We start from the raw sequence: 27,407 nt of genomic DNA, 5'->3' as shown, positions 1-27,407 counted from the left end.
AGAAGTCAGACACAAAAAGCCATAAAATGTATTATTCCACTGATATGAAATAATAGGCAAACCCAGAATAGGCAAATCCAAAGAGACAGAAAGTAGATTAGTGGTAGCCAGGGGTTAAGGAAAGGGAGGAAATGAGGAGTGACTGCTGATGTGCATAGGTTTTTTTGTGAAAACACTCTAAAATTAGTGGTGATGCTTGTACAAGATTGTGACTACAGAAAAAAACCCACTGAATTATATAAAGAGTGAATTTTATGGTATGTGAATTGTATTTCAGTAAAGCTATTTTTTTCAAAAAGGAAATGCAGCACTCAAGGGTTGAGATTTAGTAAAAATAACTTTTCTTTTTCAAGATTTTTTTAAAATTTATTTATTTGACAGAGAGAGGGACAGCTAGCAAGAGAGGGAACACAAGCAGGGGGAGTGGGAGAGGAAGAAGCAGGCTCCCAGCAGAGCAGGGAGCCCAACGCGGGACTCAATCCCAGGACCTTGGGATCATGCCCTGAGCCGAAGGCAGACGCTTAACTGAGCCACCCAGGCGCCCCTAAAAATAACTATTTTGACTGGCTCATCAAGGTCATTCATTCTTTAGTGAAAATGGCATTTTTCTTTAACTGCAAGTACATGATCATGAAGAATACAACAACTAGTAGTACAGTTTGGTGCCACTAATTTCATTTTTGCTAAGACACAAGCCATCTTAGCCACCATCAGTGAAAATGTCAACACAATGAAAAAGGCAAATAACTTTAGTATTAAGAAAAGGAATCTGACATCAAGGACCTCTGAAAGGGTGTCAGGGATCCCCCAGGGGTCCACAGACCATGCTTTGATAATGGGTGCTCTAAACGACTGCTTCGGAAGGCTCAAATGCAATTAAAGGCTTGCCAAGTACAGATCTAGTAAGGCTTTAGAACAACTCCAATTTTCTAAATACAGATGACAAAATTCTCTAAAGAAAAAACGTAATCTCTATTGTGATAGGAATTATTTCAATAAATCAAATTCAAGTGTCCTAATGTAAGTGTTTGGAATCTTTGACTTAGTGGAAGGTTATAATAGTAGTACAATCACCACAAGAACCCAAATACAAAGGAGAAGTGTAAAGGTACTAAGGATTTAGTGCACAACAAAACATTCAATAACATATTATCTAAATCGACATTAAGGTAATGATGATACCATCTCTTTTAAACTGTATTATTCAATTTCTGCCAACATTCAAAGAGTAGACTTCTGAAATTTCTACCCATACTATCAATAACAATGTATCTAGCACAGTTCAATTTAATGTAAACTACACACTTGGAAGAATAAACTATCACAGAATCAAAGAATTTTAGGTCTGGAAGGTATCCTAGGATATAGTTACCTAGTTCAATAACCCCATTTTATAAAATGAGAAAACCGAGTCTGCAAGAGAAAACATAATATGGCCACAATCACACAGCTAGCTAGTGGGTGACACAACATAAATAGTTTTGGCTCCCTGTGTCATGTTCTCGCCATGCCAACCTGACTCCCCACCCAAATATAATGCAAAAATATTTAATTTACATCACAAGAAGCACAACCAAGATACCTCACCTGCCAAATAAAAATTCTGTAATGCTTGACAGTACCAATCAGATATGAAAACAAATATAAAATTAAGGAAAAAATACAAATGTAATTTATGGCATAATGGAGAAATAAATTCTTGACTTCAAAACTTTCAGGAACAATCTGGAAGACACCTTGATGTCTACTTTTCAAACAAACGTAGGGAAATGTATCATCACCTTTGAGACAGCCAGATATTGAAAACACCTTAAAGCAAAAAATATCCCNACACGTTAACAAATCATTTTTTATGGCATGACATGACTTAAGACTCACCTGCAGGACTGTCAGCATTCTCTCCTGGGTGTAGCTGTATACCAGTAGAATCTATAGAGTTTACTGTAACTGTCTGTAGATTTGGCAACTGACCAGTGCTTAGACTAACTGGAGTTGAAGTCAAGGCTCCACCTGCTGCAACTTGACCAAGCGTGAGTGTCTGAACAGGCGTCAAAGTTATTTGTTGGGCAGCAGTATTCTGTATTTGCAAATTCTGCAAGTTCTGGACCCCTTGTACTTGAAATGTTTGCCAAGTTATCTGTCCAGAAGGGGTCACTGTCTGTGCCTGAATTAAAAAGGTTCCAGGATTCAGCTGCAACTGAAGATTTTGCAAAGCCTGTTGTGATATATTCTGACCACTGGCTTGCACACCGTGGATTGTCTGTGGTGTAATACCTTGCACAATTTGGGCTTGACTGGTTGGCTGCTGAGACTCTGGAAGTTGTAGATGTTGTACAACAGGCTGTGCTGTAGAAACCTGAATATTCTGAGCCTGTGTCTCTTCAGAAACAGGCGACTGGATATAATTTCCCTGAAGATCTGAAGAATGGACTTGCCCACTAGAAGTAGTCAAGCTATTTGTGTTTTGTTGTAATATACCTGTACTATCTATAGTAACAGGCAACTGTGATGAAGATGATGTTGGCACAAATAAATCTGTATCAGTATTAGTTTCATTAATATCAGGAGAAACCCGCTCACCAGTCCTTTCTGAATTGTCTGAACTATCCATAGCTTGTCCTGTGTTTATCAAATGTCCATCGGCATTAATGCCTGCAGTCATTGTCTGAGAACTGCCCGAGAGTCCCAAAGAATCTAGATCGACACTATTGATTGGTACAAAGGTAATATTTCCTGGCAGACCAAGAGGCACATTAGCAACTACTTGGGTTTGGCCAGGAAAAGATGAACCACCAATTGCAACTCCCTGAACCTGGACTTGACCAGTCTGTGGTATGAGATTCTGGATATTAGCAGGAGGTGTTCCAGAAGCAAGCAAGGTTTGATTAGAGCCAGGAATGATCTGAATTTGGCCACTTTCTTGATTTATACCCCCATTATCTGAAGAGCCTGTGAAACCAATCTGAACCTGCTGACCATCTGTTGACTGAATCTGTGGTATTACTTGATATTGAACATTGGACACTGTACCATTTGATGAATCTGATCCTGGTGCAACTGAAAATATTTGTTGATTCTGCAAATTCTGAAGGGGAAGGACATACTGCCCACTCGAAGTAGCAGCACTTGGAATCTGTACTAGATTACCAGCTTCATCTTTTATAGTTGTAGGTGTGGCTGACAAAACCTCCCATCGGTTTGGTGCTCCTCCTAACTGTGCAGAAGTCAAATCACCTGTCTGGATAAAGAACACAAAAAATGTTATGTGATATATATTTGTGGCATATTTAAACCAGTCCTCAAAAAAAAAATCTAAGAACTGACGGAAATTCTACTACCCGAAATTAAAAATTCTCTTAATAACACAGCAGACTTCAAATACTGAAGAGGTACTATATAAACTATAATAATCATTACTTCCAATTTTGTTAGTTACTGCAAAGATAACCCATGCTATTTGAGCAGGAAAAAAATTTCAGAGTAATCTTTGTTTTATGAACTGGTCTTCTAATTTCTCACCTATGACCTCTAATCCATACAGTTAAATCAATAAAAGTATAAATGGCTAGAAAAGATTATGGACAGCTCAACCAAATATCTCAAACACCGAAGAGTTAAAAAAAAATGATAACCTACTAAAATATGTATCACTAATTAGGTACATTATATTTGTATACAAAAAAGAAACATAACTAGTACAGTGTTATCAAGTCATCTGAGTTAGAAAAGTTAAGTTTTGTGTATTATTGCTGTAAACCTTAAGTCAAACTATTTAAGCTACTCTTGCACGGCATGCATTAATGTCCTCCAGAGTAAACTCTTGGCTAAGGCTATTCAATTAGCAAGCCATCAAATTCTTTACTTTTCCCATGAACTACCAAAACAAAAACAAAAACAAAAAATGAGACCTTAAAAATTTTTAACGAGGAAAGATTATTGCCCAGGGCAAAGTCACTCCATCTGAAAGGTTTTTCTAGAATCTAAAAGCTGGAGAATACAGACTATGGTTTTACCTACTACTCTATTTATGTTTGCAGTAAGATGATAGACATATACACTGTGCATTCTGTGACGTGATAGAATTCTCAGTTATCATCCTCGTACTTTATGGATTAGACAACATTGGAAAAATACCAACACAGGAAAGCAGAAAGCAATAAAATCTTACACATCAATGTCAAAGAGTAAAAATTCTTTAAGGGAATAAAGTAATGCCTCACACTGGAGCCATTCGTTTAATGCCAAGTACTATGATAGTGATTTATAAGATTATATGATCTACTCCTTACAACAATCCTGTAAGGTAGGTGTTATCACTATCCTCATTTCGCAAATGAAATAACTGAGAAACAAAATCACACAGGTCTCAAACGGCCAAGACAGGATTTAAAACTAGGCCAAGTCTAACTCCAGAAGTCAGGCCTTTAATTCTACACCAAGCTTGTCTCCCACTAAGACTAAGAGTAAAGATATGAGGAATGAGATCCTGTATGAATCACCCTCAAAATAAAGCCACTGCTATGCCACTTCCTTCTAAATCTATATGCAATTTCCTGTGGCTCTGTGTATCACCAGACAATGAAAACATAAGCATATCTAGCCCAGAATTCTCAACACAGGACCCACATCTGGGTTTCAAGAAATCTCTGAATCCTCTAAATGAACATAGCAACTTTTTGAGAAAGTGCAATTGGGGGACAGAGGGATATCTAGGGTTTCATCATATTCTCAAAGGAGGTGTACGACCACACAAAAAGGTTAAGACATACGCTGTTCTCTCAGTATGAACCATTCCACAAAATTTAATACAAATATTATAGAACCAGAAGACTTTAAGAGTTTCTTAAACTACATAATTTTCGTGCAGATGCATAGTTGAAAAGCATGTATTTCAATGGATGAACCACAATTTTTTTTTTTTTAAAGATTTTATTTATTTGACCGAGAGAGACACAATGAGAAAGGGAGCAAAAGCAGGGGGAGCGGGAGAGGGAGAAGCAGGCTTCCTGCTGAGCAGGGAGCCCGACGTGGGGCTCGATCCCAGGACCCTGGGATCACGACCTGAGCCGAAGGCAGACGCTTAATGACTGAGCCACCCAGGTGCCCCTGCATGAACCACAATTTAATGATTCAAGAGATTTGAGCATATCTGCCAAGCTGAAATAAGCATATGAGTAAGCTCACGAAATAAACAATCTCTATTTCAAATGGTTCCCAATTTATCCAAGCAGACATACACATACATGCTACTACTATGTGAATAGTGGTGTGCACTAGCCATATGATCAAAACGCTTTTTGGAAACACAGAAGATGGAAGGAAAAAAAAAAGATTTCACACAAGAGATATTTAAATTAATCTCAGAATAAAATTTGTGACTTCACCGTAGGCAGCTAGGAAAGATAGAGGCATTAATAAAGGTATAAGAACAAGAGCCACAGACAAAACAAAACTCTAAAAAAATGTACAGTTTGGAGTTCAAGAGAGGATCCAGAAAAGGCTCATATTCATAGAGAAAAGTAATGGGGAACAAGACTAGACATTTTTATCAAGGCCTGTAGTTAATGGCTTTGTAGATCCTGCTAAGGAGTTTGGACTTCATCCTACAGATAGTAAATGAAAGCTATAAAAGGTTTTTAAGCAAGTGAGTGGTGCAATCAGGCCTGTGTTTTATAAAGATAAACGAAGGCCCAATGAAGGAGACTGAAAGAAAGGCGGAAGACACTAAAGAGAGAGAAACTGTGGAACCCGGTACAAATGTGTAGGCTTGAACTAAAATAATCGTCTTTTAAATACAAACATTTAAACTTATCAAACTTAAATTACTAAAATAAAGACCAGTCATCGAAATTCCATGTCATTCTTCAACTTCTATCTGATACAGGAATTATAAGCCTAGGTCATCTTTCCCAATATCAGAGCAATAATTCATGTTTCATTTCAGTCTCTTGCCATTTTAAATAAAGATATTTACAACTATACTTTATACTGAAATCTACACTAAATTATAATGTCTAAAATCCAATCTTTATTTTCCTAAGGTTCTTGTTTACCTTGGAGAACTGACTGTTGAATTTTTTTTTTTGAGCACTAAATTTACAATTATTCAACTTATACCAAAGAATACAGTATCTCAGGTAGATCATTTTACAATACTGGCATTTTGTCCTTTTTCATCCTTAAAAGTCAGATTTGTGGCATCTCAAGTATTACTTTTTTACAAAATTGTAGTAAGGGCAGATATTCAACCATCAGTGAACTGTTTTTTAGTCAAGAAATTCAGTGAAAATAAATACAGCTACTCAAATGACAAATCTGAGTAAGTACTACCCAAGGACCCCTCTCCAGAAGTTAAATAAAAATAAACTGTGCTACCACTTTTCCCAACAATGCAGGCCATTAATTGAAGGGAAATCCCCAAACCTAAGACAGCATGATGTATCTCAACTTTTTTGAATAAATCAAGGTGAAAAGCATATATAAGAAATATTTATGAAGCACTAACCCAGAGAGAGGAAAAACAGCAACAAATAATTTAAGCAAAAAAGACAGGCAATAAAAACGATCTTTTAAATGAAATAAATTTACTGTTTTAAAAAATTTACTACGTATTAAATTTTTCAATGGAATTGGAGAGAAAACACCAAGTCAGAAAACTATTAGACTTTCATGATTTTTAAGCTACCATTATGCTTGGGGGAGGGGAGTACATTACACTAGAAAGGAAAGAACTCAGAACTGACTTCTAGTCCTAGCTAGAACCATGGAATTGTATGTGATTTAGAGCAGGACTCAATTTTATGTTAAAAATGGGGAAATTATTACCTTGAGGGCTCATAAGAACCAAAAGAAAGTGTTATGCTTTACAAACTATAAAGCACTATACAATCCTAAGGTAATACTATGATTAGTAAGATTATGAGGACAGAGGATGATCTGAATGCCTAGTACAATTTCTGGCATAGAGATCAGTAAATATTTATTGAATGAATAGTTAAAAGTATTTAGTTTAAGATCATTGCAAAGAAAATGATAGAAGTGATCAACAAAACTGACCTTGAGATAGTCTTCTATGAAAAACTCTACACCAATTTTAAGCCTATTTATTTCCAAAATTCCACAATAAGCCCCCCAAATTTCCGAACTACAGAACCTTTACTAAGCCCATTCATTTGTAAGAGAAATTTTATCAGCAGCACACCACTAAAAGAGATGAATTAGAAAATCATCTGAGACCAAAGAACAGTTGTAAAAATGTTTGATGTTAGGCTATTGGAAACACTGCAGAAACAAAAGGAGAGAGACAAAAACACATAACCCAGGCAAGAACTAGTATTTGGTTCAGGTTCAAGATAACCCTCAAGAAAAATCTACCACGGTTTCTCTCAGTAATTCTAATATTCTTATTAGACAACTAACAAAACACCATCTGACATGGAAGTTGGTATTACTGTAAAAAGTTGTAACTGAAGGTACTCTTAAGTCTCCCACTTGTACATAAACACATAATCACACAGGAAAAAGGACCAAAACCAAGAGTAGCCCTGGGACGTTGCTATAGCAATTCATTACAAGGGCATTCTCCAGTGCAACCAGGCATAAAAATGGAGGGGGGGAGGGGTAGTTGAACGGGAAAAAAAAAAGAGTCTATCTTCTCAGATAATACCTGTGTTTCCAAAGGAAAAAAGAAATATTCATACCACTTATTGCATAGCATTCAGAAAGGATTATTAACTTCTCAGTTCCCACAAATGGCTTTTTGAAAGCAAGAAACGGGCAAGGACAGTGTTACTGCAAACAAAAACAAGTGTGAGGCTAAGGTGGAAACAAACTAAGAACCACTCTCAGGCAAATACTCAAGTTTCTTAAAATCTTCAAGGAACCCTGAAGAACTCAAAGCCAATTTCAAGTAAAAACAATTACCCAATTAACTGATTACAATTTAAAGTACAAATGACATAAGCAAATTAATAATCCAGAAATTCATATCAATATGGATTGGACAAACTAATATTACATGAAGGTCTGCATCTTACATTTCCTGATTTATTATTAAAATTAACTATACAACTTATAATAAAGTACAAAAAAGAAACCAACTTTGGCAGTCCATGCTGTGGGACATTATAGACCTATTCGGCACTATACTGGGAATAACCATTCTTGGCCGGGATCCAGAAAGAACCCATACCATATTATAACAAATTCTAAACTCAAACACTTAAAACAAATCTCCAGTGCAGCTGACTGGCTTTTCAATGCCCTTTTAATCTTAAAATACCAAAGTAAACTAGCACAAAGTTGAATTTTATGTGTATATTTCTACTTGATTTTGAACACAACAACACTATATGCAATGCGGTAGGTACCCTGGATTAGATCCTGGAACAGAAAATGGGAATTAGTGGGGAAGAAAAGCCAAATGAGAAAAAAGTCTGTAGTTTAGTTAATAACACTGTACTACTGTTAGTTTCCTAGTTTTGACAAATGCACTATGGTTATACTAACATTAGGGGAAGCTGGGTGAAGGGTATAAGGTAACTCTCAGTTCTATCTTTCCAACTTTTCTATAAATATAAAATTATTGCAAAATAAAATTTTAAAAAATCACAGCTACAAAAAAGCTCTCTACAGACCTCTCATGATTCTCAGTAATTTTGAGTGATTACAGGAAGATTATCTAAGCACATTTTTAAATAGAAAAAAATGCCCATAAAAATCACTTAAATTCTTTCATTTTCTGAGATGTACATGTCTGAAATTCAGTTTTAAACTGGAAAACTAAATTTTCCCACTTGCTAAGGCAAACATATTCAAGACAGTCTTAATAATTTTACTCAGTGAAAAATTTTATGCATGTGTACCAAACATACAAAGAAAAAGTGCTCCTACTGATTCTAGTTCATGTTCATCTGGCGGGAAATGTGATGTCAGTAGAGACTTGGTAGCTGAGAAGAGTTGAAGAGGCATGGAAACAACCTCCCTACAAGTATATGACCACAGTAGGTAAGACCAGAGACAGTGTTCTATTCCCAGGGCTGAGATTCACAGATACAAGTACATATACATATTTTTTCACCCATAACTTCCTCCTTCACTTCTCCCCTCCCCCATCAGAGAGCTATATAAACTTGGTAAGTTGCAGTTACAGAAGTTTTTCGTTCTAATTGAAAATATTATAAAAGACAAGTACAAGCAATCTGCTTTGCAATTTTACTTGTGCAGTGGTTTTTTAAGATAAACAAGTCAATTTGTTTTGGTACTGTGGGGCTAGACGGATAATTCATAAAAAAGGCTTACCAATTCATAAGTTTGTTTGGAAGTTAACAATGCCTCTCACAAACATAATTTTATGCTTTTACATTTTAATCAGCTTACAAAAGCACAAAACCTAGAATACTTCTAAGACATTAAAACTATTCACATCCCTCTACAGTATAATTTGAAGCACTAGAATTACAAATACAATATTTAACAATGCAGCTTAACATTAGCTTCACTTTTAGTGCTAAGACATACTAAGATTTCCTGCAGACCATGCCAAATATCGTACTTTTTTATGTATCGTGACCAATGAAAATACCACTACACAAATCAATTCCTATAATCCACCTCAAAAGAAACCACAAATGACTGGGAGAGCTTTTTAGTATTTTAATAAGTGAACACATCTACATGTTTAACACAACAGCGACGATTCAAACAGATAAAAATCACAATTAACAGTCTTAAAAATTGTGCCTAGCTAATTTGTATTAAGCCCTCATACAACACACTGACCAGCTCCTCCCCCCTGCCCCCAAACTAAAAACACTACAAACAGAATCCCACCCCTTATCAGACCAGTAATCGTAATAAAATGAAAATAACAGTTTTGCCAACCAAATTCAACTGTAAGTACAGTATATGTTAGCATGCATGTAAATAGAATTTCTCACATGTACTTTTGTTCCTAACACTGGTATTTCATATTCAATTTCAAAAGCCAAAATATCATCTAAGTACTTCGTCAATTTCAACGGTCGCTAACTGAATGTTTCACTTACTCTACTTACGAAAAATTCCTGCAAATTTAAGTGGTCTGCAAAAACTAAAATTCAACGATTTAGAATGGCCACTAAAAAAGCACTCACAAAGTGTTCACTGCTGCATACAAAACGGTAGTTCAAAGAGTAAACCTTCATTCCTTTTTTGGTTTCTTTTTAGCTATTTACGATTTAAATCAATAAGACCTAGTAAGTTCCAGCAAAAAAAAGCTCCAGGTTCAAAAATACTAGAAACTAAAGACACTGCTTCTGTAGTTGATACTATCTATGGCCGATAGGCTGTGCTTGAAAATTTTGTAGTGTTCAGCGAAGGAGTTTTCAGCACTGATATGAATTGCTCAAACATCCATTTTGGAGTCCTCTACCCCCGCCCTCTCTGACTTCATTTTGTAGTGAATTTGGATCCAGGCGCCGCAGTGACAATTTAGAGAAAGCCTGGGCTGGCCTCTGATCCACACAGGCATGCGAAAGAGCCCGAAAGGGCGCCCCGGCTGCACGATCCGTCCGTATCGCGGAAGGCGCGGGTGCCGGGGAGGCCTTTCGGGTTGGCGGGCGCGCCGCAGGCCCGGGATGGCGGGCGCAGGGCCTTGGCGGGGGCGGGCCGCGCGCGCGAGACTTACCGCTCCGGCGGCGGCGGGGGCCCCGGCTGCGGCAGCCGCCTCCTCCTCGTCGTCGCCCGGCGATGGCGGCCCTATCTTGCTGCAGGTAGCGGCCAGCAGGGCGAGCGGTGACGGCTGAGTGTCCTACCCCCGATGGGCGGGTTCAGAGAGGGAGACAGGGGGAGGGGGTGGCGGTTAGGGCCGGGTCGCCGCTCGCACAGGAAGTGCGCCTCGGTCCTCGCAGGCTGAGCCCGGGCGAGCGCCAGCCCGCGCTCTCCTCCTCCTCCTCCTCCTCCTCCTCCTCCTCGACTCCGGCTCGCGTCCTCCCGCTCGCACGCACACCAACTCCACCGTCCGCGGGAAGGCGGGCGGCGGGCCGCGCACCGGGCCTCCACCTTCCGCCCGGAACCCACCCCCGGGAGGGCGCACACGCTCACACGCTCTCTCACACACACACTCACACACACACACACACACGCACACACACTCACAAAAAGGCGGCGGGAGGGGGGAGCGCGGGCGGGGTCGGAGCGTTGGCGCCTCGGGCGGGCAGCTCCCGGGGCGGGGGGAGGGGAGGAGAGAGGCGCGGAGGGAGGGGAGAGGCGAGGGGAGGAGAAAGCGGCGCTAGGGGGGAGCCGGGCCGGGGCTCAGCCGCTCCTCACCTGGGCCGCCGCCGCCGCCACCGCGCCGTTTCCGTGCTGCTGCTGCTGCTGCTGCAGATACTCGCCGTGGCCGCCGCCGCTGCCGCCGCCGCCGCCGCCACTGTCCACGTCCAAGGCAGCCATTTCCTCTTGTTTCACGGGCTTTTCGGGAGCTGCAGGCACAGCGCGGGGGGGTGGGGGTGGGGAGGAAGGCGGGTGGAGGAGAGGGAGGGGGCCCGCGGGCCGAGGCGAAATTACTCCGAAAGCCCGGACCGAGTCCCCTTCCCCTCCCCCACCCGCCCCCCGGCGGCGGCGGCGGCGGATCCCTCCTCCCCTCCTGCTGCTGCCCCCGCCCGCCGCTGCCTGTAACCCTCCTCCTCCTCTTCTTTCCCTCCTCCTCCTCCTCCCCGCGCTGCCCCTGCCCCCTCTCCTCTCCTCTCCTCCCCTTTCCCTTCGCGCCGCTCGCTCTCACTCGCGCTCGCTCCTCTCGCACCGTCAGTCACTCACACACGCCCGCCCGCCGCCCGCGCCCGCACACGGGGGGATGCGCTCCCGGCGGACCGGGCCGCCCGCCCCAGGGCCCGGCAGGGACACGGCGTTGCTGGGGCTTAAGGGGTGGACGGTGGCTGGCCAGGAGGGGAGGGAGGCGGAGGGGAGTGCGGCTTTCTGCCTCTCACAGACACTCGGTCGCACACACGGGGCCGGGAGCCGGCGGCGGCGGCCCCGGGCTGGCTGTGGTAGGCGGCGGCGGCAGCGGCGGCGGCAGCAAGGGTTGCTCTCTCTCGGCTTTACGTACCGGTCATAGTGTGTTTAGGGCACCTCAGGCGGGGCTCCCCGCCGCCCTACACATGGTGAGGAGCGAAGGCGGCGGCGGCGGGAGAGGATGCGGGAAGCGGCGGCGGACACGGCCGGAGCGGTCCGGGGATTTTTTTTTCCTATTTTGATTGACTGTGCGGGAAACACAAAAGGTGGAGCCTCCAGCCCAAAAGGGGGGAAGAGGGTGACAGCCCGCCCGGAAGTCCCGCCTCTCTTCTCCGTGCTCATTCGCCACCGCGCTCTCGGTCGCCAGTGCTTATTGGCTCGGATAGCCGTCCGTCGCTCGGCCAGCCGGCGCGCTTCCTGTTTGCCCCCGGGTGGAAGGGGAGAGACAATAAGCGGCCGTGGCGGCGTAGGTTCCCGAGAGCGGCTACGGCTCCACTGTTACCCCGCTGTGCCCGCCTCGGTCGCCGGCTGCCGCTGTCAGGCCCGAGACGCAGGCCTCTTCTACCTCGCAGGTGCTTGGAGCAGGCCCAGCCACGCTGTAGGGAGCTGGGCTGGGGAGGAAATCCATCCCCGGCGGCTCCGGTTCCAGTCGACGCTTCCTCCATCCCGACAGCAGCCTCCGCCGGATCTCCCCAGGGCCTCACGCTCTCGGAGCCGCCGCTTCCTTGCGCTGCCAGGAGGCCGCCGCCGCTCAGCCCCGGGGCTGCTGCTACGGCCGCTGCAGCTACTGAGCAAACCAGACCCGCCCCACGAGCCCGGGGGGAGGGAGCTGGTATTGGGGGAGACACCCCCTCCGAGGCTGGAGGAGGATTTTTCTCTCACATTCAGCTCTTAGATTCACAGTCGGAGCCATCTCGTTCCCATCCCCCTTAGCCCCAGGTCTCCCACTTGTACGTACTCTGGAGGCAAGCATTTAAAACAAAAATCTCAGTTCACCTCACTAACTGGAGAATAGCTTTCCTTTCGGCCAGTGGCACCAAAGCGGGCACTTATATTTCCTTTAGTACGTGGCGAGTATATATACAGGGACAGAATTTTTTTTTAATCCACTCAATCATTTTGCTGCTCAAACATATATTATTCCCTGCTTCTTGATCGTCTTGGTAACAAGTCAACATCTGAAAAAGCCCATCAACAATTGCCAACATATTTTAAATAGTGATTCTCAGCGAAGTTATTTTTTCTTGTCCTTGATATCTTGCTTTATCTGGGAGGAAAGCTCAGGCTTTGTGTGTGTGTGTTGCCAACTAATAGACATACCTGCCTATTACCTATAGATCTAATTGCCAAGAAAGGTTAAACTCAAGAGGTGAAAACATTGTCCACGATAACCCTGTTTATTAGAGAGCTGACCCAAACAAGAATTAGCATTCAATTGTTGTATTTTGTGTGATAAAGTTGTGCTGAGGGATTGGGTTGTAAAGTCCAAGCAACTGAACTAGATTTTGTGTGTGCTAAAAAGAAATCTTAGCCCATTTGTGAGACACTAAATAAATTTGCATCTCAGCTCTTGTGATCTATGCTCATAGGATCAAAAACATTGTGTGGTTACTTGGCATTTAATTGTACAAAAGACAGAATTTCCCAGAAAAATGACCTAAAAGCCATAAACATGCAAAAAAACAAGGCTTGAAATTATGGATCCAGGAATGGGGTTTATCTTGCCTAATATTAAGAACTTCGATCTCATATTTAAATAGAAGAATAATTTTAAAAGGTAAGTAGTATAAATGCTGTACTATTTTACACTTAAATTTTAAAGGAAAGTTAAAGCATCATAGAATAAGCTGATGGGGGGGTGAGGAATGGGAGGCTTGAAGAGGACACAAGTGAAAAGGAGTGGGAGAGAAAGGGAAGGCACAGTATTGTCACTTTTTTGGCATGGATATGTTGGATAGAGGATCGCTCTGTCCATAGAAGAGAGATTTCAGGATTTTCAGCTGTTTTTTCAGGAGTGGTGATGTGTTTTATGGGTCTTAAAATACTATTTCCATGCCTCTTTTACAAAGTCCTAGTCCAGCCGCCTATGGAGAGCAAGGTATTTGGCCACAGGAATTTATTTCCTCACTGATACCACCTAACAAAATTTTCAAACTTCTTTGGTCCATAGACCATTCTGACAAGATGCAAAAACACTTCATCTAATCTTTCTGAAAAGAAAATCACCTACTAGAGCTAACTATTCTGCTTTTAATGCAATACTTTTAAAATATACATATACCTAAAGTATTACTACTACAGAATCATATTCAGAGGACCCTCTCAGACCACACTTAAAAGAGTGATTGTCATGCAATATTAGGCTGAAAATGAAGATAGTCTCTGGACAGAACACCCTTCCTTAGTTATTTCAGTACTGTAGTCAAATCTTGAAGTACAGCTTGTGTTAATTAAAAGATACCTGTTTTCTCAGTCAAAGGCAGACTCAATGGCAACTACTGCCACATTACATAAGAGTACAGAACTGCAGTCGCCTTTCAGGAAGGGAAGCACCATGCTGGATACCATTTATACTTTCTCCTTTCCAAAGATGATTTCAGGAAGGAAGCTCTGCTAGCCACTGTTTACATCACAGTAGGAGATCCAGGTGTTACTGTATTTTCCCTTATCCTCAGTTTCCTCACTTATTTTTTATATCTTCGATGTGTTTTTGTAAAGTTTTCTTAAATCCTTTGGAGACATGAATTCCAAAGGACCTAAAAGACTTCTACACCCAATGGCATGAATTTTCACCCTTCTTCAACCCCCTTTTTCTCTACAAAGAGAAGAGGCTACTAAATAATGCTTGATTCACATCTGCAAAAGCCTAGCCATTCTGTATTAAAAATAGCGACAGCCCTGGTTAACCGCACGCTGCCCTTTCTGCTTTTCTTGCCTCCTGAGTATCTTAAGTGGACCATATGAAACTGTCAGTACTCAACCATTTTCATCTAAAAAGGTGACGATTTTTTATAGTTAAACCTAAATCAATGTCTCTTTGACATAACCTTTGTTGCTATGATTGTGACCCTCCTCTTACGCACCCCCCGGATCTCTTTAACCTGTTCACATTGGATTTCAAAGATCTTCAAGTTTGTCCTACTTACATAATCACTATCATATTTCAGAAACATTCTGGTTGACATTGAGATTAGGTATATTTAACCCCCTTCATACTTCATCTTCCTACTTTTTAAAAAATATACCACAAAAACCATATTTCTTATTTTTTCTTAATCTACCAAAAGAGAGAACATTTTGGGGCTTTTGCTGTGTACCACCTACTTCACGTTTTTAATCCTTACAGCCTTAGGAGATAAATATCATAGGTTTATCACTTTATAGATGAGGACTCTGAGGTTCAGCAAGATTATGGAACTAGCTCAGGGTTATTTTTCAAATAAGTAGCAGAGTCAGGATTCAAACTCATGTTGGCAGTTTCACCAATCAACATACCAAGTTTTCTTAAATGACCAGTTTGAGAGATTCACATAACCTATTACAGAAAAAAGAGAAGATAAAAACACAATAGGGGCACCTGGCTGGTTCAGTTGGTAGAGCATGCTGACTCTTCAAGGTGGTGAGTTTGAGCCCCACGTTGGGTGCAGTGATTACTTAAACACACACACACAATAAAGTAGATAAACTAGGTCCATATGTATAAGGAAGATCATTTTTAAAGCGAGTCTTAGGATGTGCGCTCCTTGTGTTAGGGATCATATTTTGAATGCTCTCACCAATACCTAACACATTGTGGATGGTTAATATTAAGCAGAATATCAAAATTATTATCTTGTGGGAAAATGAATGATGAATAAAAAACTACAATTAACCAATAAATACTGTATGATAAAATTTCTTCAACCTTCTAATAGTTCACCTCTTTCAAGATCACATTTCCCAAATGAGTTAGACCCTCATTTTCATTCAAGCTCCACACCAGTGATACCATCATGATACAAAGGACTTATCTTTTCATAATTCAAGGAATCCCATTCTTTCGGTCTAGGTTATTGACATCCCTGGGTATTCTACATTTTCTAATTACCCATGACACTTATGAAACCATCTTCATGTCAGTCCAGGAAGCTTAGTGCACTGACAGATTTCTGAGTCATTGACATTTTCTGAAAAAAGACAGTTTATGTATTTCTACCTTGTTAATCTATCTTCGAAGAATACTGAATGCTAGAAAGTATCTTCTTAACTACCTTTCTTAGAATAATGTAGAATACTAGAAATTCTCTTGGTTGTAAATTAGCAAACTTATGAGGTAGCTTTACTTAACAAATGATACTAATCACCTGATTCCATTAAGGTGTGGTGTCATTAAACGATGAGCAACAGCCTTCAGCATGAAGTATATTCGTACATTATTTCATGATTCACTCTTATAATGGAATTTTTTTTCTATCCTTTAATCCTGTAATCCAGACATCAACTACAGCTGACCCTTGAACAACACAGGTTTGAACTACATGGGTCCCCTTTACTACGTAGATTTTTTTTTCAGTAAATACAGTATAGTACTGTAAATGTTTTTTCCCTTCCTTGTGATTTTCTCAGTATCATTTCTTTTTTCTGGCTTACTTTATTGTAAGGATACTGTATAAAATACCTATACAAAACATGAATTAATCGACTTATGTTATCGGCAAGGCTCCCAGTCAACAGCAGACTATTAGTAGTTGTGGGGGATTCATAGTTATCCGCAGATTTTCAACTGTGTGAGGGGTCAGCACCTTAACCCCGTGTTGTTCAAGGGTGAACTCAATTCCCAAAAGAGCCAACTATACTGAAGGCCTAGTTAGAGAAAGTAAGAGAAAGGGGAAAAAATAAACAATCAGGAGGCAGGGAAAAAGTTCGATAGAACTGCATAAAATATTGAAAATAGTTTTTACCTGCCTTGAAGGAATAGAATTTTTCTGAATACCACTAAAATACTTGAAATCCTGCACCATGTATGTCATCATACCATTTCAATCCAAGAAGTGGAGTGAAAAATAAATGCAATTATACATACACATATATATATATGCATTATATACATGCAATATATATAGTATAATCCACAATGATTAATAAATTAGTGTATTCATTAAGCAACATTTAAAATAAATGAAAAAAGATGATTCATCATGGATAAATCTCAATAATGAGTGAAAAAAGCTAGTCACAGCAGGATAAACAGTATTATACCACTTACATAAAGCCTAAAAACATACCAACTTGTATTCTGGAAGGGGAGTACAACTATAACATCTTGCATGGCAATGATAAATACTGCATTTTAAATGGTGATAACCCTTGGTGTGGAGGGGAGAATGAGATTTGAACGGGTTTCTCTAGGGGCTTTGTTTGTATTTGCAAGTTTTACTTAAGTTATACTGAGTACGTTGTTATTGTGATGCTGTCCTCTATTACTACTGTTTGCCTGAAATACTTCATAACCATTATTTTAACAAGGAGAATAAATTAATACATCAGTCTATGGCAGAGGTAGTAAAATAAGCATGCCCAGGCAACTGATTGACTGAAGGAGTGGAGGGGAAGGAGAGAATGATTAACATATGACTAAGTTTTCCTGCTTTAGTAAGTGGAAAGATGAGCCAGAATCAGGGATATAAAAAATGGGACTGGGAATGGGATGGACAATCAGGAGTTTAGTTTTAGATGTGTTGAGCTGGAGGTGCTAGGAAGATATCCATGAGATATCCAAGAGACTCTTGTAAATTTGAACCCAGAGCTAAAAAGAGAAGCAAGTGCAAGCTGTGGATTTGGAAGCCTATGAAATAACAGAAAATATACACATTGATCTCTGCCCCTTGCTCCTGGCCCAGAGGCTCCTAAAACTCTCGTAATTTCCTAAGTGGTAAGAGCAGTAGGTGCATCTTGTGTTCAAATATTTGGTCTTTGACCCTGGATCTTAGCACTGCACTCCTAAATCCCTTGGAATGTCCTAAATGATAGGAGCATCTTTTGTTCTAATGAGCAGACTTGGGGTGGGCTTCTGGATGGGGGCTTGTCACTAGAAAGACCAAGTCATGATTAGAGGCTTAGAACTTTCAGCGCCACCCCCGCCCCCCAGAAAGGTACTAGAAAATGAGTTAATAATTAGACATGCCTATGAGATAAAGGCTCCATTAAAATCCTTTAAATACAGAGTTTGAAAGCTTCCAGGCTGCTGAACTCATGAAGGTGCTAGAAAGGCGGCATGCCCAGAGTGGGTACAGAAGATCCACACCCCATTTCCCCTACCTTGTCCTATGTGTTTCTTCATCTACCTGTTTATATTCTTTTTTTTTTTTAAATGATTTTTTATTATATTATGTTAGTCACCATACAGTACATCCCCGGTTTCCGATGTAAGGCTCGATGATTCATTAGTTGTGTATAACACCCAGTGCACCATGCAATACGTGCCCTCCTTACTACCCATCACCGGTCTATCCCATTCCCCCACCCCCCTCCCCTCTGAAGTCCTCAGTTTGTTTCTCATAGTCCATAGTCTCTCATGTTTCATTCCCCCTTCTGATTACCCCCCCTTTCTTTATCCCTTTCTTCCCCTACCGATCATCCTAGTTCTTATGTTCCATAGATGAGAGAAATCATATGATAGTTGTCTTTCTCTGCTTGACTTATTTCACTTAGCATTATCTCCTCCAGTGCCGTCCATGTTGTAGCAAATGTTGAGAACTCGTTCTTTCTGATAGCTGAGTAATATTCCATTGTATATATGGACCACAACTTCTTAATCCAGTCATCTGTTGAAGGGCATCTCGGCTCCTTCCACAATTTAGCTATTGTGGACATTGCTGCTATGAACATTGGGGTGCATATGGCCCTTCTCTTCACTACGTCTGTATCTTTGGGGTAAATTACCTGTTTATATTCTTTGTGGTAAACCGGTAACGGTAAGCAAGTTTTTCCCCGCGTTTTGTGAGACATTCCAATGAATTATCGAGCCCTAGGAGGGAGTTGTGGGAACCCCGATTTATAGCCTGTTGGTCAGAAATACCTGCAGCTGGTGTCTAAAGTGGGACCAGTTTTGTGGGATTGAGCTCTTGACCTATGAGATCTGACGCGAAATCCAGGTAGATGGTGCCAGAACGGAATTGAATTGCAGGACACTTGGCTGGTGTTGGTCGGTGTGGGAGTAAACATACATATTTGGTGACGGGAAGGGAAGTATTCTGACTATTGTGAATGTGAAAATAAAAAGAGAAACAGAGTTTTTCCTAGATGGAGCCCTTACCATCTTCATAGGCCTTCATAACTTCAAACATCAACAGTCTCCCCATCCTTAAAAAGCCTCCTTGTGACTCTGAAGTTCTCTCTAATTATTGTCTTCTTTCTTCCTTTCCTTTCCTTGTCCAAGGTCTCAGTAGCTTGCTCTCTACCTCCTGCCTTCCTAATTTAATGCTATGCTCAATTTCTGTGCCTCCCATGCGACTTGAAATTGCTGTCTGAAAGGTTGCAATGACTTCCTTATGGCAAAACCATGGATTCCCCCTCCCCCCCCATTTTCATTCTTTTTCAGCATTTGACACTGTAAACATTTAACCCTTAAAACTCTCTCTTCCCTTGAAAGGTCATCTGCTCTCTGGTTTTCTCTCAAATGAGTATTTCTCTATATCTTTTCAATGCTGTCCAATAATGTTATCTGTGATGACGGAAGCATTCTGTTTGTACTGCCCATTACAGGAGCCACTAACCACATGTGGCTAACTGAGCACTTGAAATGTGGCTAGTCTGACCAAAGAATGGAATTTGTCATTGTATTTCATATTCATTAATTGAAATTTAAATGGCCGTGTGTGGCTAGTGATTACCATACTGGACAGTACAGTTGTAGGGTTTCTTTTCCTCCTTCCAATTTCTAAATACAAACATTATTTCAGACTCAGTTTTTGATTCCCTGAACTTATCTTTACAAGTTCATCCCCTGGAAGGGGCACCATTCCTGGAACTTCAACCATGTCTCTAAATTCAATCCCAAATCTTATCTTTGTCTCCTGTCACCTGAGTTCCTCAAGCACTAAAAATGCTCTTAATTCCTCAAAATTTACCTCAAACTCAGAATGTTCAAAGCTGAACCCATCATTCCGTCTACAGAACCAGCCCCCCTATCCCTTACGACATTCCTATCTCTGACAGCGATGTCCTCAACGTTCTCTCAGATACCCATATGTGAAATTACCTTTGACACATCTCTTTCTTCTCCCACTGGCAGCTGACTACCAGGCACTAACAAGCTTTTCTGCAGAATCTCTCTCAGCTATCTATCTATTCATTGAATCCACAAAATTAATTGAACCCTACCCTTCCAGATACTGCATGGTCCCTCCCCTCAAGAAGCAGATAATCCAATTAAGAGACAAGATATACACACACACAAATTCAGATAATATAGCACAGAAATAACAAAGATGCATTGCCAAAGGAGGGCTCTGAATTCAGAAATCACTGAGGGGAGGTCAGCTCCTTCGGAAAGAGATCCAAGCATGCTTGGCTCCGGCTGGACTTCTGCAGCTCTAGACAGTGCTCCAGACTTTCCTGCTCCTTTCTGTTCTGTATCTGCCACCAAATTATTCCTCTACCTTGCTTTAATTAGTGATTCCCAAGATGTAATGCACACGGGGTCGCTCTCAAAACCCCTTGCTGCCCTATATTTAATCACCCTTAGTACCAGGACTGTCCTTCTCTCTCCCCTGTTCTCATGCAAATTCTAACATGTCTTTAAGCTTCCATTCAAGTCTTAACCACTTCCAAAAAGCTGTTGCTTCCAGCAATTAGTAATTCCCTCCCTTTCAACTTTCCATTACACTTGGAGGATGTACTCCTCACTTAGGACTGTGTTGCCACCACTGTTTAAATCATATGCATTCTGTGTGCAAGCATGAGGTTTCACCTTCCCCAGCTCCTACGCAATGATTATTCAAGGAAGGAGAGAGGTATAAACAGCTCTTCATTTGTACCACTGGGCCATTTTTTTTTAAAGCTATGACATTAACTTATTTGAATTTCAAATATTAAAGAAAAATGTTCGATTTGTATGCTTTATCAAAAGAGATATCTTGTTAATAAAGGAGATCAAGAAACACATCTATAGTGGTAAGCAAATAGAAGATAACCAACAAAATCTGTTGAATTCATTGATTTCAATAAACCACAAATTTGGATTCTGTTAGGATTAAAGTTTCAGACTTATTTTAATGGAGAAACTGCTAATAACCTGCTGATTATAAAGGGGCCACAAAACTAATATTCACCAGTTGAACTAATCATCAAAAACTTGTAAGGAAATCTTCAAACATTTTTGTGATCTACTATTTGACACATATATAAATGAAATATATGAAATACGTGCAATGTATATGTAAATTATAAATCATAATAAATAATAAATTAGGTGACCCTGTCAACTAATTTGTTTCTGGTATTGACAGACCACCCATAATTTAAGGGTTCTATCATACTTGACAGCGTGTCATTATTTTTGCTCTAATTATATATATTCCAGTGAGCTATTTTCTTAGTCTAGTATATTTAAAATATACTTAATATTTTTATTTAAAATATTAACATTTACATGAATATTGAAATTCTGTAGTCAATATTCCTATCTCACTCAGAGCATTTGAATGATTTTCATTTAGTTCTAGCATGCTTATTTACACATCTCAAGAGTTTTTACTTTTTTTACTCTATTTTGAACATTGTGATTTCACATTACTGTGAAATCTACTTCATATTTCCTCCACACTGAATTGAATAAGCCACTTATCTGCTTATGTTCCTAGTCTAGTCAACTTATTCCATTCCTTCTTTGTATTGACTATCCCTCCCTCCGGTTTTGTACAACAAGCTTACTGCATGTTCCCTCTTCTAAGTCACTGACATATAAAATGAATAAAATTGGTCCTAATATTGATCCCTGAAGCTTTGCAATCCATCTGTTCCAAACTCTTCCACACGTTGGTGTCAAAGTCAATGTTTAATCTACTTAAGTACTTCATCCCTATACCATACTTCTCTAACTTCTAGATTAGCTGTTTGTATAGTATTCTTTTCATGGTGCTTTATCCCAAGTAATTGGTTCATGGCGTCCCTCAGCTGATACTGGCATTAGACCCAGAGGTTATTTCACATCACTCAGGCAGATGAGATGTGAATCCGTGCTGACTCTTTAAATTAAATCTTAACTTTCTGATACTTCCAGCCATTGATTTTCTACAAAGTTTACCAAGATCTTATGCTCCATGTAAATTGTACTTAATGATTCTGAATTTTGGGGAGCCTGGCTGGCTCAGTTGGTAGAGCATGAGACTCTTGATCTCGGGGTTGTGGGTTCAAGCCCGACACTGGATGTAGAGATTACCTAAAAAATAAATAAAACATTTATTAAAATTTTTTTAAAAGTCTGCATTTTATATTCAGGAGAAAAGGGATATTTAGGGAATGATCAATAATTGATGAGGGTTTTATTTATTATAACTGATATAGACATATATAAGTATTTCAAGTCACCTTTATAGATGAATTCAAGAAACTATTAAGAATCAAGAAGAAAGGGGGCGCCTGGGTGGCACAGCGGTTAAGGGTCTGCCTTCGGCTCAGGGCGTGATCCTGGCGTTGTGGGATGTGATCCCGGCGTTGTGGGATCGAGCCCCACATCAGGCTCCTCCGCTGTGAGCCTGCTTCTTCCTCTCCCACTCCCCCTGCTTGTGTTCCCTCTCTCGCTGGCTGTCTCTATCTCTGTCGAATAAATAAATAAAATCTTTAAAAAAAAAAAAGAATCAAGAAGAAAATACTTGAGTTACAATAGTCAAAATCTAGTAGTCAAAAATTCATAGATTTATGCCCAAAATAGGTGAGTTTCAGTGAATATAAATTACATATTAATTTTTTAATGTGAAAAAAGGAAACAGAGAAAATCTTCACTTTAAAAAATCTGGTAGAATGCTGAAAGTAAAAGCCTGTCAGAAGAGCATAGAGACCTATTCCTGTACATAGGGGGGTTTAACTCATCATGGAAACTATTTTATTTTATTTATTTGGGAGAGAGAGCTTGAGGAAGAAAGCATGAGGGGGGAGCAGGGAGGGGCAGAGGAAGAGGGAAAAGCGGGCCCGATCCCAGGATTTTGGAATCCCAGGATTCTGGAATCATAACCTGAGCTAAAGGCAGACACTTAACCAACTGAACCACCCAGGCACCCCCATCATGGAAACTTTTTTGAGGAGGAGATGAGAACATACGAATAAAGGTCAAGCAATGAATATTCTGAAAGTGGATAAAGACCATGGATGAAGCAATGGAATGGAAAGTACAAACTATTTAAAGCTTATTTAATGTATACTAAAATTAAATGCATAAAAAGGCAAATGAATAAACCCACAGAGTCCCCCACAAACACAGATCTCTGAACACATCAAGATAGTAAAAGAAGAGCAGTATATATTTGGATATATCTGCTTTGTCCCCTTGAAAGCAGGGACCAGCAGAAAACTTAGCACAGAGTAGGACTTCAATGCATTTATTGAATAGATGGATATTTAACTTCTTTAGCCTATTACCCCATTATTAGTCAGTTGTCCCTAGTTCGTTTATTTTTTGTTTTTAACTTGTTTTATTCTTTTTTAACAACCTTTTTATTTTTGAATACTTTCAGACTTACAAAAAAAGTTACAAAGATAATAGAGCGTTCCCATCTACCCAGTTGCCCCTAATGGGGATTGGGACTGAACAATCATTCCAGTTTTCTTGGGACTGCGCTGGTGTCAGCACCAAAAGTCCAATATCCCGAGAAATTGCTTTCCCAAGCAAACAAGGATTGTTCGTCACCCTACTACGTCAACATCTTATTTCACCATGGTATATCCATCGACACTAAGAAACCACCTGCGGAGTGACCACCAACCGGAACTCCAGACTTTATTTGGATTTCACCAGTTTTCCACTAATGTCCTTCTTTCCTGTTCCAGGATCTGATTCGGGATACCACACTGTGTTTAGTTGTCGTGTCTTGGTGTCCTCTGGCCTGTGACAGTTTCTCTTTCCTCATTTCTCATGACCTCGACTCTTTTGACGAGTAGTTGTAAAGTATTTTATAGGATGTCAATTAGATTTGTCTGATGTTTTTCTCATGTTTACACTGGTGTCAGGAGCTTTGGGGCCCTAATTTATTTTTAAATTCTGCAAATGTCCGTGCTTATTTTCTTGGTTACATTAGCCATGGTGGACTTTAAATTCCTTAGAACATCACTTTAATTTTTAAAAGAAGATAAAATCACTTGTCCAAGAGTTAGAGTGAATTTTTTCTTCTAGATACGTTTCTCGTGTTACTGTTCTACAAGGGGCAAAGTCAAATTGCTTCAAATTCAAAAAATTCTTATTTAAACTTTGAAAATGACAAGAGAAGTCAGGCTCATTACTCAAGTTACCTTTGAAGTTATGAGGCTTCTCCATCAATTCTGTCCTCGGAGGGTAAAAAATATACCACCATTTGGCTAAACAAAGCTAGGAAGGTGTTTTTTTTTTTTTAGTTATGAAAAGAAAATATATCTTTGCAGAAAATTTAGAAAAGAGAAAAAATGAAAAGGAAGAAAATCAAATCACCTATAATCCCACTGCCCTAGGAAAACCACTGGTTACAACTATTAGCTTTTTTGTATATGCTGTTAGTCTTTTTTCTATCCATTGCATCTTCTTTTACAAAAATTGGATTATACCATTATATGCTCATTTTAATTAACTTAAAATCTGATATATCATGAATACCCTTTTACATAACTAAACACCTATGACATCATTTTTAATACCTGCAAAATACAGTATAGGTGTATTACTTAAGATCCTTGTGGCTAAATATTCATACAGAGCCATAATCATTTCCTAAGATCAAATTCATTTAAGTAGACTCTCTGTACCAAAGGGTATATGCAATTTGAAGGCTTCTGATATGCACCGCCAAACTGCCCTCCAGAATGATTTTACCGACTGATGCACACACTAGCAACTTATCTAATTAAGTACCCACTTCTCCACATACTCACCAACTCAGGTTTTTTTAAAAGTAAACTCTACCCCCAACGTGAGGCTCAAACTCATGACCTCAAGATCAAGAGTTACATACCCTACTGACTGAGCCACCCAGGTGCCCCCTCACCAACTCAGTTTTCTTTTTAAGATTTTATTTATTTATTTGAGAAAGAGAGGGAGAGGGAGAAGCAGACTCCCTGCTGAGCAGGGAGCCCAACACAGGGCTTGATCCCAGGACCCCAAGAGCATGACCTGAGCCGAAGGCAGACACTTCACTGGCTCTGCCACCCAGGTGCCCCTCGCCAACTCAGTTTTTATTTTTATTTTTCATCTTTGCCAATTCGATAATCAAAAGGATGGCATTTTTTAAAGCTACATTTCTGGGATTACTAGTGAGGTTGACCATTTTCTTATATTATTACTGAAGTGTAGTTGACAGTCCATGTTACATTAGTTTCAGGCGTGCACTATAATGATTCACCATCTCTATTAGAAGTTATGTTATGCTCACCTCCAGAGCCACCACCATCTGTCACCACACAACGCCATCACAGCACTGTTGACTATATTCCTTATGCTGTGCCTCTCATCCCCATGACTTATTCACCTCGTAACTGGAATCCTGTACCTCCCCCTCCCCTTTGCCCACTTTGCCCAACTCCCCCCTTCCCTCTGGCAACCACCAGTTTGTTCTCTGTGGTTCTAGGTCTGTTTCTGCTAGGGTGAACATTTTATATGGCTAGTGCCATTTGTGTATTTCTTATACAGTGTAATACTTGTTTGTATCCTTTAAAATCCAACTTCCTCTCAAGGCATTCATCATTTTCTTATTGATTTAAAAGTGTGCAGTAATGACATTAAACTTCTCTCCTACAAGTTTCGAATACTTATTTTTCCCTGTTTTTCATTTGCCTTTTAATGATGTTTTGATTTTCAGAGGTATGAGTGTTCTCATTTGTCTCCTGCCTATGGCAGGTGTTTCGGGTTCTTTGTTTGTTTGGGTTTGTTTTTATGTTTTATGTTCTTCTGAGCTCAGTCCTGCCCCCTGGTTGTTCCTGTTCGGGGCGCTCCTGTGAGTCTAGGAATCCTGCAGCACCGCAATTCCAGCACAGGCTGATACGCTCCCTTTCCTAATGAGGCAATAACCTGAGTCCTCACAGGACCAAGCTTTAGGAGAGAAAAAAGAAATAAAACAAATTCAAAAGCCCACTGCCCTGAATGCCGCCAAATTTGGGCTGCCATTGGCTTCCAAAGAAATAAATTCCAAAGATAGTAAAAACTCAGTTTAAAAAAGAAAAAAGACAGTTCATCTCCCAAACGTCAAAAATCGTATGTTTTAATAGCTTTAGGGCTGTACACAGTGGGGATCCCCAGCCCACCACCTATGAGTACCCCTGCCTCCAAGTCCTTCCCTAGGGCTCCCAGCTCCCTCTGAACAGGAAGGAGAGCCTGGCTCAGGACGGCCAGGAGTTCTCTTCCTAGTTCCCCTTCTCCTTGCCTCCATTTTAGGACATCTAAAGTCACGACAATTTTAGGGCAAATGCCGGGACTGAAAGTTATTAAAAAGAACCAGAAAGATTTAAAAGCCTTCTTCCTCTTTTTTTTTTTTAATGAAAACATGTAAGATGGCTCAAGTTTTACATTAAACTTAAGCCAAGGAAAAAATAAATAAATAAATAAATAAATAAATAAGAAAAACTTAAGGCAAGAAGAAGGCCTGGTTCACAGACAGTAAACATTGTCACTTTTGTGTCGCGAATCCAAGGCCCTCAGGAAGGCCTCCTCCTCACACATTCCCCAGAATGTCTCCCTGCCACAAACTCACCATAAATGGTACCTTTCTGAAGTGCCTGATCCAATACCCAGATAGAGTGGGTATTTGTGAGTAACTGTGAGAAATGTGCTCCTTCTCGGGAAATGCTGGGGTCTATGAAGAAGATATTTGTCCTCAAGTCTTTAGAGATGCAGACTGCCCTCCACAAATAAAGGGGTGCTTATGGTTCTGCCTGATTTGCCCTTTCCGGTTGAGAAGGGGCCCTTGATGGAGACAAGAGCCCTTATTGCCTTGATTAAGGTGGGAGCAGGAACTGGGAGGAGAGTGCTTTAAGCACATGCTTACTCTGTCCACCAGGTCATCCGATCTGAGGGAGATACCACATTGATGTAAAATGGTATAAAAAAACAGGAAATGGGGTATGGTTTTCACCCCAACATACTCACTACTCCCAGAAGCTGGTCTGATTCTGAAGCTGTACATCAGAACAACTCAGCATTCAGTCAGCAACCCCAGGTCGCATCCCTGGTTCTAAGAGGCTCCAGCCCAGCTGCTGCTCAATGA

General features: G+C 40.5%; 1 protein-coding gene across 1 annotated transcript in view; it reads right to left on the bottom strand.

Annotated features, from left to right (window-relative positions):
• Window positions 1-12,211, bottom strand: part of SP3 (Sp3 transcription factor) — a 54,823-nt gene extending 42,612 nt beyond the window's left edge. Inside the window, exons 1-4 of the mRNA XM_040643815.1 lie at window positions 12,083-12,211; window positions 11,308-11,459; window positions 10,667-10,789; window positions 1,879-3,238 (exon numbers count right to left, since the gene is read on the bottom strand). Coding sequence (XP_040499749.1) covers window positions 1,879-3,238; window positions 10,667-10,789; window positions 11,308-11,459; window positions 12,083-12,089 — 1,642 coding nt within the window. The 5' untranslated portion in view covers window positions 12,090-12,211. The remainder of the gene's footprint in view (window positions 1-1,878; window positions 3,239-10,666; window positions 10,790-11,307; window positions 11,460-12,082) is intronic.
• Window positions 12,212-27,407: the final 15,196 nt, after the last annotated feature.

This window comes from Ursus maritimus, unplaced genomic scaffold, assembly GCF_017311325.1.
Source record: "Ursus maritimus isolate PB19 unplaced genomic scaffold, ASM1731132v1 scaffold_1, whole genome shotgun sequence".
NCBI lineage: Eukaryota > Metazoa > Chordata > Mammalia > Carnivora > Ursidae > Ursus > Ursus maritimus.
This window is presented reverse-complemented; position numbering and strand designations above follow the sequence as displayed.